The sequence below is a fragment of the Paramormyrops kingsleyae genome, chromosome 9 (genome assembly GCF_048594095.1).
Source record: "Paramormyrops kingsleyae isolate MSU_618 chromosome 9, PKINGS_0.4, whole genome shotgun sequence".
Taxonomy (NCBI): Eukaryota; Metazoa; Chordata; class Actinopteri; order Osteoglossiformes; family Mormyridae; genus Paramormyrops; species Paramormyrops kingsleyae.
In genome coordinates this window covers 11,198,220-11,211,189 of record NC_132805.1, presented here as the reverse complement: position 1 = coordinate 11,211,189, position 12,970 = coordinate 11,198,220, and the positions used below count along the sequence as shown (strand labels likewise).

Sequence of the window (12,970 nt, the reverse complement as noted above, 5' to 3'; positions counted from 1 at the left end):
CCAATTTTGATTTAATGAAGGCCTAGCACGTCATAGCTCCCATTTTGATATAATGAAGGCCTAGCACGCCATAACCCCCATTTTGATATAATGAAGGCCTAGCACGTCATAGCTCCCATTTTGATATAATGAAGGCCTAGCACGCCATAACCCCCATTTTGATATAATGAAGGCCTAGCACGTCATAGCTCCCATTTTGATATAATGAAGGCCTAGCACGTCATAGCTCCCATTTTGATATAATGAAGGCCTAGCACGTCATAGCCCCCATTTTGATATAATGAAGGCCTAGCACGTCATAGCTCCCATTTTAATATAATGAAGGCCTAGCACGCCATAGCCCCCATTTTGATATAATGTAGGCCTAGCACGCCATAGGCCCCATTTTGATATAATGAAGGCCTAGCACGTCATAGCTCCCATTTTGATATAATGAAGGCCTAACACGCCATAGCCCCCATTTTGATATAATGAAGGCCTAGCACGCCATAGCCCCCATTTTGATATAATGAAGGCCTAGCACGCCATAGCCCCCATTTTGATATAATGAAGGCCTAGCACGCCATAGCCCCCATTTTGATATAATGAAGGCCTAGCACGCCATAGCCCCCATTTTGATATAATGAAGGCCTAACACGCCATAGCCCCCATTTTGATATAATGAAGGCCTAGCACGTCATAGCCCCCATTTTGATATAATGAAGGCCTAGCACACCATAGCCCCCATTTTGATATAATGAAGGCCTAGCACGCCATAGCCCCCATTTTGATATAATGAAGGCCTAGCACACCATAGCCCCCATTTTGATTTAATGAAGGCCTAGCACGCCATAGCCCCCATTTTGATATAATGAAGGCCTAGCACGTTATAGCCCCCATTTTGATATAATGAAGGCCTAGCACATCATAGCCCCCATTTTGATTTAATGAAGGCCTAGCACGCCATAGCCCCCATTTTGATTTAATGAAGGCCTAGCACGCCATAGCCCCCATTTTGATTTAATGAAGGCCTAGCACGCCATAGCCCCCATTTTGATTTAATGAAGGCCTAGCACGCCATAGCCCCCATTTTGATATAATGAAGGCCTAGCACGTCATAGCCCCCATTTTGATTTAATGAAGGCCTAGCACTAGCAATAAAAGGCACAGCTTGGGGAAAATTCCCTGACTTTGGGGTGGATGTGAGGGTGTTTAAGTTTATGGAATCAGAAACTGTGGCATTTCACCCATGGAGAGTCATCGGCAGCCTTGGCCCACAGGAGAATCCCTTCAGTGGAACTCAGTCGGTCCTTGTTATGGTCATTTACAGACCAGCTGGATAAGGCAGGAGACATGGAGGGAGGACGGCAACTCCAGGGATTAGTGTCTCTCAGCCCCCATTGTATGTAAAGTTCCTTGGTCATTGATTTTTACTTACTTTTGTTCTTAATGTCGTACTTTTCATACCTTTTTTGTTTAATCCATACTGTTCTCCAGCCTCAGCCCTATACATGTCGTCAAACGGTGCAGCCCCAATGTCCTGGTGGCGGAGATGTTCCGTCCCCTCCTTCTAACCCCCGGCATAACAGTATGCCTGTTGTCCCGCCTGGCCGCGGGTCAGCCAGCCTCTCACAGCGCCGCGCACTGCTGTCACAATCAAGTTGCCCTAACAGCTACAGCTGTTAATGGAACCTTTTTATTAGCCTGACCCACACATGGCTTCAAACCTTTACAGCGGTGTCTCCCAATCTGGCCCTTGGGGGCCTAGAGACAGTCCAAGTTTTTGCTCCCTCTCAGCTCCCTGAGCAGAAATGAGGAGTCTGGCAGGGAGCAAAAATGTGGACCATCTGTCGGTCCCCAAGGACCGGACTGGGAAATGCTACTTTCTAGTATTAGCAACAGAAGATGACCATGTTTGCTACTTGTTCTTGACTAATATGTTTGTAAAAAGCTCATAAAATCATTATATTGAATTATACCAAGGGCATTCATAGGCTAGCTTGTTACTCTTTAAATGTGAAATGGCAAAACGAAGGTAAATAATTGACAAAGTAGACGGGGTAATTACTAGCTGGAAAACCTGTATATATGTAATGTTATACTGCCTCAAATTCAGGTGCGTTTGTTTCCCATGCTCTATGAACTACAGCACAGCATATTAAGGTGGAAATCCTCACCTTGCTACTACTGACAGAAATCATGGTGCTTCAGTCAAAGAAAGAACAAACTACAACACAAAAGATGTATAACATGCTATTGTTCCTCACACCACAAGGGTGCAGTATGAAAGCATTTTAATAGAAATGTTGACGCTTCCAGAACAAGAGTCAAAAGGGAATAGAGGGTCAAACCTCAGCACTGAGGTTGAAACCTCAAGAAAAAAAACCACAGTGTCCATCCGTAGAAACAATCTTATTTTGTGAAGTGGTCCTCTGAGTTAGCCCGCATTACATGTGCCTCTTGGGGTCGATCTTCTCCAGATGCACCAAGGGCTTGAGCTGCTCAGCAAAGTTGCGCATCTCCTCCGACACGTTGTCCTGGCCGGCGGGCGCCAGCACACTCAGCTCCACCAGGTAGGACAGTGACAGCGGCTCCGTGTTCTCCGTGTTCCCTGGCACCAGCACACGGAACAGCTTGCTCACCACCACCTTCAGCGCCCCCTTGCGGAAGATGTGGCCCTTGGCGACGAACTCGTGATCGAGGCGGAATCCCATCTCGTTGAGGAATTCGGGCAAGCTGTGTGAGGTGGCCACGTCCACGCAGTTGCGCACCAGCGCATGCCGGCTCTTGTCGCCCACCTCGGGCTGGCCCAGGTAGCGCAGGTGCCAGGGCGCAGTGGGGTGCATCATGGAACGACGGGCGCGCAGCAGGAAGGGGTTGCCCTGCTGGCCTTTGAGCAGGTACACCAACTCATAGTCGGCAAAGCTCTCGGGCTCTATGTTGTCACAGAGGCCACGCAGACGGTGCAGTAAGCTGTCTAGAGCTTGGTCCAGGACACTTCCTGCAAAGAGGCAGGCAAACAGGATCAACACACCGAGGGCCAGAGTCGCGAAACCTTTACACCGAAAGGGCCAGTGGCCAGCAAGAGGCGATCCTCGGGCGCTGGGTGATTCAACAGTTGAGTGCGAATGACCGTGACATGGCTCAATAGCACATGAAAAAACACAAATCTGCAAAATATTCAGATGCAAATTTTCATAACTGATTCAGAAAAGTTCACATACCGATAGAAATCAAACTGACAGGCACCGGTAACAGTTATGACAAGTTTTTCCTTGTTTCTTTTGGGTAAAAAAGTGAAAAGAAAAAGGCAAATATAATCGATACATCCAATTCTAAAAGCTTATACAACAACGGATTCAGATGCTCAAAAAGACATTTAGATGTATCCAAATTTTTATTGGATATTCATCGTATAGAAATAGGTCTATAAATCAAGCAAAATAAAAATATTAATAAATGACCATGGTCTAATATAATCCAAGACACATATTACAAAACCTTAAAAAAGGAAAAAAAAGAAACCAGAACAGCTGCAAAGAGCATAACATGCACCTTGTCGTCAGATAAGATTCTTTTGATCCCAATGTTTTCAGTTTGACAATCGATTCTACTGTTAAAATAACATTTGTAACCTTGTAAGTTAAATATTTATATTATTATATGGAACAGGATATGAGCTACTATTGTGCAGGGTCGCCCATAAATGGGGAAAGAAGAAAAATGGCCCAGACACTGTACGATCCATCTACCAGCACACCCCCACCCCCCAGTTTGTTAAATATTCCTCATCAGGGTTGGACCTGCACTGAATATCGTCATCTGCAGTACCATCCTTGGATCAAACTGAAGTCGGAACGAAAAGAAAATCAGTGGTATCACTACAGGCATGCCTTGTAAACCAAATGAATAGTTTTCTTGCTATTCAAGAGAAAAAAGAAACTGATCACATGTATAAAACTTGACATGCTACTGGTTGTAACTGCAGAAATGGAGCTCTCACAGAATAAAAAAAGACGACAAATCATACACTGCAAATTTGTCAGACTTGGTATGAATGCTTTCATAGACATAAGTTTGTCCTTTCAGAATAATGTTGTTCAGTTTCTTCATGTGAAAAAAACAACAGACTCGGTGTCGAAAGGCCTGTATGGTCCCCTTCATGCATGAAAACACCACACTGTGGACCAGCAATGCGGTGAAAAGTTTTTCTTCACCACTGGAGGTCACATTTACAAAATGTAGATAAAAGGAAGAACAGCTGAGTGACAAATGAGACATGGTTTCAACAGAGTCTGCGGTGGTTGTTTTAGCACCCACATCGATAAAGGTGTGAATGCTTCCACGCATCAGTACCCGTGATCATCTGCAGCAACAATAAATGACACGTTTTTAGTAGCGCTGCATCGATACACCATCCAGGGACTGGAATCGGACAATTTTCAGCGTGCTTGGCCCGGAATGAATTTCCGATACCAAACCGGTCCGTTTTACACATGCACCACAAGTCATGCACACAACAACGCAGGCAATAGCCTCACACCTGCGTGCACAGTCACAGCCACATGCTAGCATGTCTTTAGCGTGGAGGTTCTTCACTGTGAGTGAAAACGACACAAAGACTGTAATTTGTAATACATGTAAAGCGAAAGTAAACCATGGGGGAACCACCACGAAAACATGGTGAAACATCAGAGGTAAACTTTAAAGTGGTTATGAAACATATAATCTTGAATTGGAATAACCATTAAAATTTCAAAGCAAGCTAAGGTTTTTTCCTATGAAAATTTTAATCCCTGCACTATGAATGTATAAAAAAGGCTGATCTTAGTCTAGCTTACTAGTGATGTAAGAATTGTACGTGTATGTGTATAACATGCGATGTTAGTATTAATAACATTACCCTGCACCTGTTATTTGGAAAAGAATAGTATACTTCAGTTTTATTTGGAGGTTTGTAACCTGTGGAGTTTAAGACGAGTAAAATAAATTTAAAAAAAAAGGTCAATGTCGTGTTATCTGGTGAATATAAGTAACTGACATTTGTTTTGCTATTTAAAGCTGTTGCACCTGCTCTTGTTTGGTACAGTAAAATATGTCAGATAAAGTTGGGTGTACAGCAACTCATTTTCAGTTAATTGCTATTTGTACCTCTTTCCAGTCACACAGCACTTTATTCTGAGACTCGTTTAAGTGAGAGAAGATCCTGTAACTTAGTGCAGTTTGGGGGAAATTGTAAAGTTTAACAATTTGCTCATATGAAAATAAAATTTTGCATTGAAGACAAGTTGATTTTTGTTTGTGTATGCTGTCAATTACAGTTCTTAGAAAATCGGGATCGGCAAGCCACACTTGCAAAAAAAAAAAAAACAGAAATCAGAATCAGTCAAGGAAACTGCATTCGTTGCATCTAATTTTTAGTGTTCTCAAAATATTTTAATGTTCAAAATCAGATTTAGTTTATTATATAAGACTATGTCCGCACTAATGCAGTAAAATTTCTTTACATTGCATCCAAACTGCAACGTGTAAAAAGAAACTGATAGCTTAGGATGCAAATAGCCGCCACTGGGCATGCGCTCTCACCAGCTTCATATTTTGTTTGTTGTAGCTCGAGCACAAGGGATCATTTGCCCAATTTTTTGTCCAACCAAAATTTTTTATAATTCTATTACTAACAAAGTATACATTTTGATTGATTTAATTTGAGTTTGATTTGTGAAGTTTTGACTGTTGAATACTCTCACAACCAACCTTGTGTTTAAAGGAAATGCACATATTACTGTATATTTAGCTCATTTACCACATATTTTATTCACACTCTTCTCCCTGCACTCCAGTCTTATGCAATTTAGCTGTAATAAGTAGAGATCGGTAAATTCATAGATGTCTTTGCTTGTAAGCAGCATGCAATATACACAAAATATGTTTAGCTTCATACAAGAACATTTGCCAGGTAGTGAAAGTCCTATATGACCTGTCCTCCATGTGAAAACATTCTTCATTTCTGTGAAGAATAACCAATCAAGAAAAGAGACATCGAAACGAAGAGAGCTAATCAGGAAAGGGCCAAGAGCTAAGTACAAACCAATTGGAACTTACTGATGTAGGTGTAACAAAATTTTTACATTCATAAGCGTCTGTACTAATGTGTTGAAAGAAAGATTATTTGCCAGACAGCGTTGAAAATTCTCTCTGCTTCTGAGAAGATCCGCGGTAATGAGGGTGGAAGGCTAAATCGTAATAATTTTTTTGTTTCTAAATGAAAACGTATTAGTGTGGCCTAAATAACACCAACCCAAAAACAACAGGGTACCAGTCATGTGATCTGGGCCAGCCAATCTACACCAAAACTCTCACTTCATGTGTGAGCTGACAGCTTTCACTTCTTGAAAGGGGTCACTTGACCCAGGCACAATATAGGTCATGGACCTGCATACCGACAAGTAAAACCACTGACATCTGTGAATGCACATCATTGTTGTGCAACTAAAAGAAGTAAGCAGTCAAATGTAAATTGTGCAAACACCTTTTTTAAGAAATGTGCTTTTTTGAATGCCGTCCCATTCAGGGTGTCCTCAGCCTTGTGCCCTGTGATGCTGGGATAAGCTGCAGGTCCCCCCAACCCCTGACTTGGATATGCAATTGGAGGGTGATTTGTGTATCTCAGAAGAATCCCACCTGTTGGCTCCCAACGGAGATGTTCCAGGCATGTGCTACACAGGCACTGGGCAGGCTGGAAGGACTACATTTCCCAGTCAGCTTGGGAACATTTGGGGATCTTGGGAATTTGAGTATGAGGCCTTGGAATGATGGTGTGGTGTGACCTGCCCAGCATACCACCAGCACAACCACTCACCAAGACAAGCTAAAGACGGATGGATGGATGGATGGATAAATACATATGTACACACCACTGCATATTCTCCCTGCATTTCTGCACTTTTGCTCTCGAAGTCCAATAACGTGTGGTTATGTGAACTGGTCTCTCTATATTTACTATAGCGTGTACCTTGTGATGCACTGCAATTAGAGGTCTGGGACCCAACCCGAGCCAGGCTCAGACAAAGTATCGGGTTTCAGGCCGGGTACAGGTCCGTTTTTATATTCAACTTAAGGCTTGGGTTGGGTTAGTTTTTTTATGCTTTTTTTTTTTATTTAAAAAAAGCACAAATCATTTTTTGCACTTGTTAGGTTCGACTAAGTGTTAATGAATAATAGTATAAACTTTAGTTTTTTGATTGGCTTTTGTTAATTAAGAAATCTGTGTTTTGCATTAGTCTTACCATCTTCCCAGCACATACAAGCTATGCAGTTTTAAAATGCCATTTGTGAAAATCCATCTCTGCATATGCATATGATTAATTCCTGTTTTTCACAATTTCAGGTTTTGGGGTCTAGATTTGAGAGTACTATTCAGGCTGGGTCAGGTTCAGTTTCAGTTTCAAGGTCTTGGGTACTGGGCTGGGCTCTGGCTTTAATTTCAGGCCTGTATGGGACTAACTGGCATCCCATTGAGGGTGCCCTCTGCCCTCTACTCAGTTCTTCCCAGGATAGGCTCCAGGCTCACACTACAACCCACAACTTTTAAAAACAATTTTAAATTACTTTTTTGAAGAAAATAAATTGTGATCTGTACATTTATAAAATTATGTTCCGGGCTCTGATTAGTTAACTCCGTAAAGTAGATTCGGACGCCTTTGCCAGAAACCAAGTCTGAGAACAGAGAAATTTGGGCATCTAAAATAAATCAAGATGGGGGGGGAAAAAACATCTTGTATAATATTGTACCAGTTGTCATTTACGGAAATACCATCTGTACGCACGGAAAGACGATACAAAGCGATAAAACCTATGACTAACTTCACCCGTTACATCCTGTTCAACGCAGTCCAGCACAGAAGCAGAGCAACACCTGGCGGGGCTGCCTCAGCTCCAGCCGCGTGGTGCCCCGCCACGCGACCCAGCCACAGGCACCCCGAAGCGAGCGAGCGGCCGGCAGGCAGGCACGGCACGGCGCTCACCTTGCAGGAGGTACTCCATCATGTTGATGGTCCCGCCGGTGACGGGCATGACAGTGACTGGGGGTGCCTCCATCGCGCTCCTGAAAAAACAGCACCGGCGAGGACATTAAACCTACCGCCACTAGTCGTGCAAAAATGACAATAATAGCAGTGATATGACAGACCGGATCCGAGAAGCTGCACATCTGAGTCTGAAACACAGTCCATACACACAACTTCAGTACAATGATGCAGAACAACACGGCCTGCCACTGGAACATTAGCTCACCGGCTAACGGGAGCAAAACCAACACAACCCACACCTTAAAGTCTGCACCGGTATTCGAAACGCCATCTGTAAGATACTAATCGTTATTTCGTCAAACTGCCCAACGAGCGAAATATGAACAAGTAACGTACTTTATACTAAGAGATGAGCGCTGAAACTGCGCGAAACGGACGCTTCGCCCACCGGGCGCCGCAAATACTACAGACCGTGGATCCGCCGGCCTCTTGTTCGTGTGCTTGAAGAAGTCAGCGCGGACTATAAGACAGCACTCACCACCTACAAAAGGTTCCTTAAAGACACTGGACACTGTAGTCGGTCCAATAATATAAATATAATTAATATGTAAGATATATCAGCAGCGAGAGATGCTCGAAAACGTACAAACCGAGCTCCACACCAGTCAAATTCGCCGCTACTTTACTGCGCATGCGGCTGCTGTGAATCACAAACTTATCTTAAAACAATAATTATTCAAATCATAGTTCAATCCAAACTGAAACGTTGCGCAAATGAATCAAAGAATATAATCATGAATTAAATTCTATAATACTATAACGATTATAAAAACGTGTGCTTTTCCTGTGTAGATGAAATTTACGTAGATTTTTTTGTGTGGATTTCATTGCATGTTTTCCTCTTTCTAATGGAAAATGGGTGGAGGGAAAATTACTTTTAAAAATCGAATTTAAGAATTAAATAAGAGCACAAATAATTAGTAACCATAGCACTACTTGTTTCATGATTTAGACCTAGTTTGTTTTTAATGATTAAAACATCTTTAAAACTTTTATTATACCCAATCATTATTTCATTTATTTACATTAATTCATACAAACTAAGCATATAAAATTTATAAACAACGTGAGGTGCTGTAGCCTGACTTCTAACCCATTCACGAACACCCACACATCTTCCCCCACTACTTTAAAGGTTACACATGTTTTTTTTTCAGAAGTTTTTGTTAAACTATTTTGACACGTCGAGTTCTATTTTACGATCCGTTTCATTATCCTGTTTAATTAGGCCTATATAAAATACGAAGCAAGTCTGGGTACGTACAGCAGGTTTAATGACACAGCAGTAGCACATACTTGCATTAAATAGCCTAAAGTAAAGAACAATACAATGTAAAACATACGAAAGATGTACAAAGTCTTAACTATACCGAATTTAACAAACGGAATTAAAATGAATAAAAAAACACAAGAAATTCGGGGTCAGATCACGGTGTCCTATTGAATGTTTTTCTCCGCTTAAACCACTTTCCTCCCGCAGTCCATAATATAATTTGAGATTAATTTGTATGACAGTTAAACGTGCTGAATTAATTCGTCAGCAATTTAAACCCATATTGCTTTAAACTGTGCTAATAGGACAACTCATACTTGTTGATAAAGGTTCCAAAGCACATGACACATATTTTTTTTATTACGATGTATTTAAAGTTTTCCTGCTCGAACTGACGCATCGTAGGCTATATGGAAACACCATAAGTTGGTTTGATAAATAAGTGCAACTTAAAATCTCAACAGTTCAAAAATAATATCTCTAAAACATTTTTCAGCGAACTCTACTGAAGAGTTTCCTTAAGTAAAACTTTTATAGAATGCGACTGTTTCCTTGGATAATTAGAATTAGCGGCTGTTTGGTTTGACTGCGGTTGGCGTTTGCTCATGTTATTACTGATTATTCAAATGTGTTGTTGTATGTAACTATTTTAAGTTGTTGTTGTTTTATTGTTATACTGTGTCTTTGTGGGCTACCATCTATGAGTATTTTTTCTCAGTTTAATAAGGTGGAATATATTTGGTTTGCTTTGTTATCGCAATATTCCATTTTCTTGGCTAAAATAACGATCGCCATTGTTGTCAATTACATGCCGTTAGGGCGATTTTAAACCGCCCATTTTGAAGGTAATTGCGCTTTTCAACTAACCTGCTGAGTCTACAATTATTCCTACTATGCACAAGAGTGGTAAAAGGTGAAAACATCTGCAAAACACTATACGGTATGGATTGCTATTAATAGCCAAGGTGCACCATAAAGAACCGCATTGCTCATCAAGTATTTTTCAAACACTCACACGCCAACATACGGTTGCCAATGTCAGACGAAACATTACACTGTTTACTGCAGCGAACACCCACACGCAAAACAAACCGTTATCTGCAGTATATGTGGTTGGTGGGTCTGTAGTCCTTGCAGCCATTTGATATATTTAAGGTGTTTATGTGGCGTGTGACTCAATTTAAATAACTGATTTTTTTTCCATTTTGCATTGAATGACTTCTAACAGCGTGTCCTACGCATTTTAACATGTCAACTTTGGTAACATTAATTCTTCTTGGCTAGACACAAAGTGACAATATACAAACCAAAATTCAATTAGAACTACCTAACCTTCCATTGGTTCATTATTACACTGCTAAGACACTCTTTGGTGAGATTTGGGGCAGACTTGGATTTGTTGTATCTTTATTATTTGATTAATATTGTTTGATGTTGAATTAATGGAAATTTTATGTAATGTCAAAGACGGGGCAAATTGCTATATAGAAATGTTTAATTCAATAACTAGTTAACGAATAATTACAGTTTTTTACAGACGCTAGGACACATTTCTCAATACTTAGGTCACTTTTGCAAAACTCTTCACACAGTGGGCTGTACCAATACACACCTGAGCACATCACTTAACCTTTGGTGCAAAATGCACTACAACCACCAAAACGTTTCACAATTCACCCAAAAGTGACTCATGCTGCCATAACAATAACAAATGCTGTCAGCCAACAACACTACTGGGGCACTCAATGTTCAATGGGCTAAAAAACACAAACAACTTTCAGCATTGCAAATTGCATATATAAAGTGTGGCTGTATCCTCCAGTTTGGCATAAATTACTGTCATGTTGCATTGTAAAAATAAAATAAACAAGAACTACTTTTGCGTGTGAAAATTGTAATACCAACCAATTCTGAAATGCTACAATATATTTCATTAGAAATCATGTAGGTGTTGCTGTTTCTTTTTTGCAGTATGTAAATATTTTATTCCTAGCAGAAAATGCCAATCCAAAGATGGCCCCCTTTGTACATATGGCAAATTGGCACTAACCAAACAAATTCCTAGATAGGTTCTTAGCTGAAATTTCAGGCTGGTGTGTGTTTTCATTCAGCTTTCCAGCTTCAACCATTGTAAAATGCTTGGTGGTGATCTAGGGGGATGTTGGTGGTCTAGTAGTTGGGGATCTGGCTGGGTTCCCATTAGGAACACTGGAAGATTGAGAGTTCATTCCCAGGGGGTGCCACCATTGTGCCCCTGAGCAAGGCCCTTGACCCCAACTTGCTCCAGGGGGACTGTCCCTATAGATACAGTATTTCACTGTAAGTCGCTTTGGATAAAAATGCCTGCTAAATGAATAAATGTAAATGTTTTACTGTAATTCATGTGTTGCCATACCCACTATTTTTGCACAGAATACATTGTGTTGCCTTACAAAAAGGAAAGGGACACTCCATGGCCTCATTTGTATAGATGGTGTAGATGGTAACGAAGCAGCAAACAAAAACTAAATTAGGAAATTTCTGCTAAAAGCATAATTATCTGTGTTAGTGCAAATAGATAGTGTCCTTTGTCTGTCAAAATGCAGCATGTTTCAATTGACAGTGCTCTAAATTTCATTAGGTTTTGACATGAAAGTTAACTGTTTTGAACAGATTATCTAAACGTCTGAAAAATCGGCTGTAGTTGTACAAAGTTTTGCTGGTGGCGAACACTGACTGAGAGAAGTATTCATGTAATTTGGGGGAAGTGGTGATTGAATGCATTTTGTGCCAAAACAATGATAATTGATCCTCAGTTTAGCCCACATAGACTTCTGTTGTGCTCACTGTGTGAAGAGTTTTGCAAAAGTGACCTAAGTATTGAGAAATGTGTTCTAGCGTCTGTAAAAAACTGTAATATAGGAAATCTTATTTTAATTTGGGACGATTTACAGAACCTGCCAGTAGGTGGCTCTGTCAATGATATTCTGTATAAACTAAATGTAAAGGAAGAAGAAAGTTTTTCTTTGTTAGTTGATGTGCGTAGATAGAGCAAGGGACGTTTGCGTTTATTGTGACCAAGTTTGGTATTTCTATTGATAAAGTATCCTTTGACATAAAGAAACTGCAACTGTGTTAGTGAACAACAGGATTAATGGCAAAATCATGTAATAAATCAATCATTTATCTTCCATCCCCTTGTCCTGGTCAGTTTGGTGGTCCTGAAGCCTTTCATAGGCATCTCAAAGCTGGGCCACACCCTGGATGGGACACCTGTCCATTACAGAACGCAGACACACCCACACACAATCATTCATTACAGCAAATGCCACTTTGCCTACCCATTTCTTTGGACTGCAGGAGAAAACCAGATTACTTGGACAACACCTACGCATTATGAGGAGAAGATACCATATGAACTCCATGCATAGCGGTGATTCACACCCACAGCCTAGCAGGATTGTGGCAACGAATGTGCTGCCCTGCCATCAATCCATGTGAACAATGCAATTATGTGCCGTCCATCACTGGGCTCACAATGATGCAATCTTTCAGGAGCAATGTATTGATTCACTGGGCTGTAGTGTTATTTATGCATTACCCAATGACAGGCATAATATTTAATAGTCTTAAGGATTATATAATTATCAGG

The 12,970-nt window shown here is 40.9% G+C and overlaps 1 protein-coding gene across 3 annotated transcripts; it reads right to left on the bottom strand.

The window, feature by feature from the left end:
- Positions 1-2,233: 2,233 nt before the first annotated feature.
- med18 (mediator of RNA polymerase II transcription, subunit 18 homolog (yeast)) lies at positions 2,234-10,225 on the bottom strand. 3 transcript variants are annotated; one of them, XM_023807567.2, is made up of 3 exons: positions 10,207-10,225; positions 8,004-8,083; positions 2,234-2,980 (listed from the first exon to the last, which is right to left on the bottom strand). In XM_023807567.2, exons 2-3 carry the CDS (start codon positions 8,074-8,076, stop codon positions 2,427-2,429), a joined length of 627 nt encoding a protein of 208 aa, XP_023663335.1. In that variant the 5' UTR covers positions 8,077-8,083; positions 10,207-10,225; the 3' UTR covers positions 2,234-2,426. The 3 variants fall into 3 exon arrangements, with proteins under 3 accessions (XP_023663335.1, XP_023663337.1, XP_072572426.1); XM_023807569.2 differs by lacking the exon at positions 10,207-10,225 and adding an exon at positions 8,403-8,716; XM_072716325.1 differs by lacking the exon at positions 10,207-10,225 and adding an exon at positions 8,478-8,716.
- Between the last annotated feature and the right edge of the window lie 2,745 nt (positions 10,226-12,970).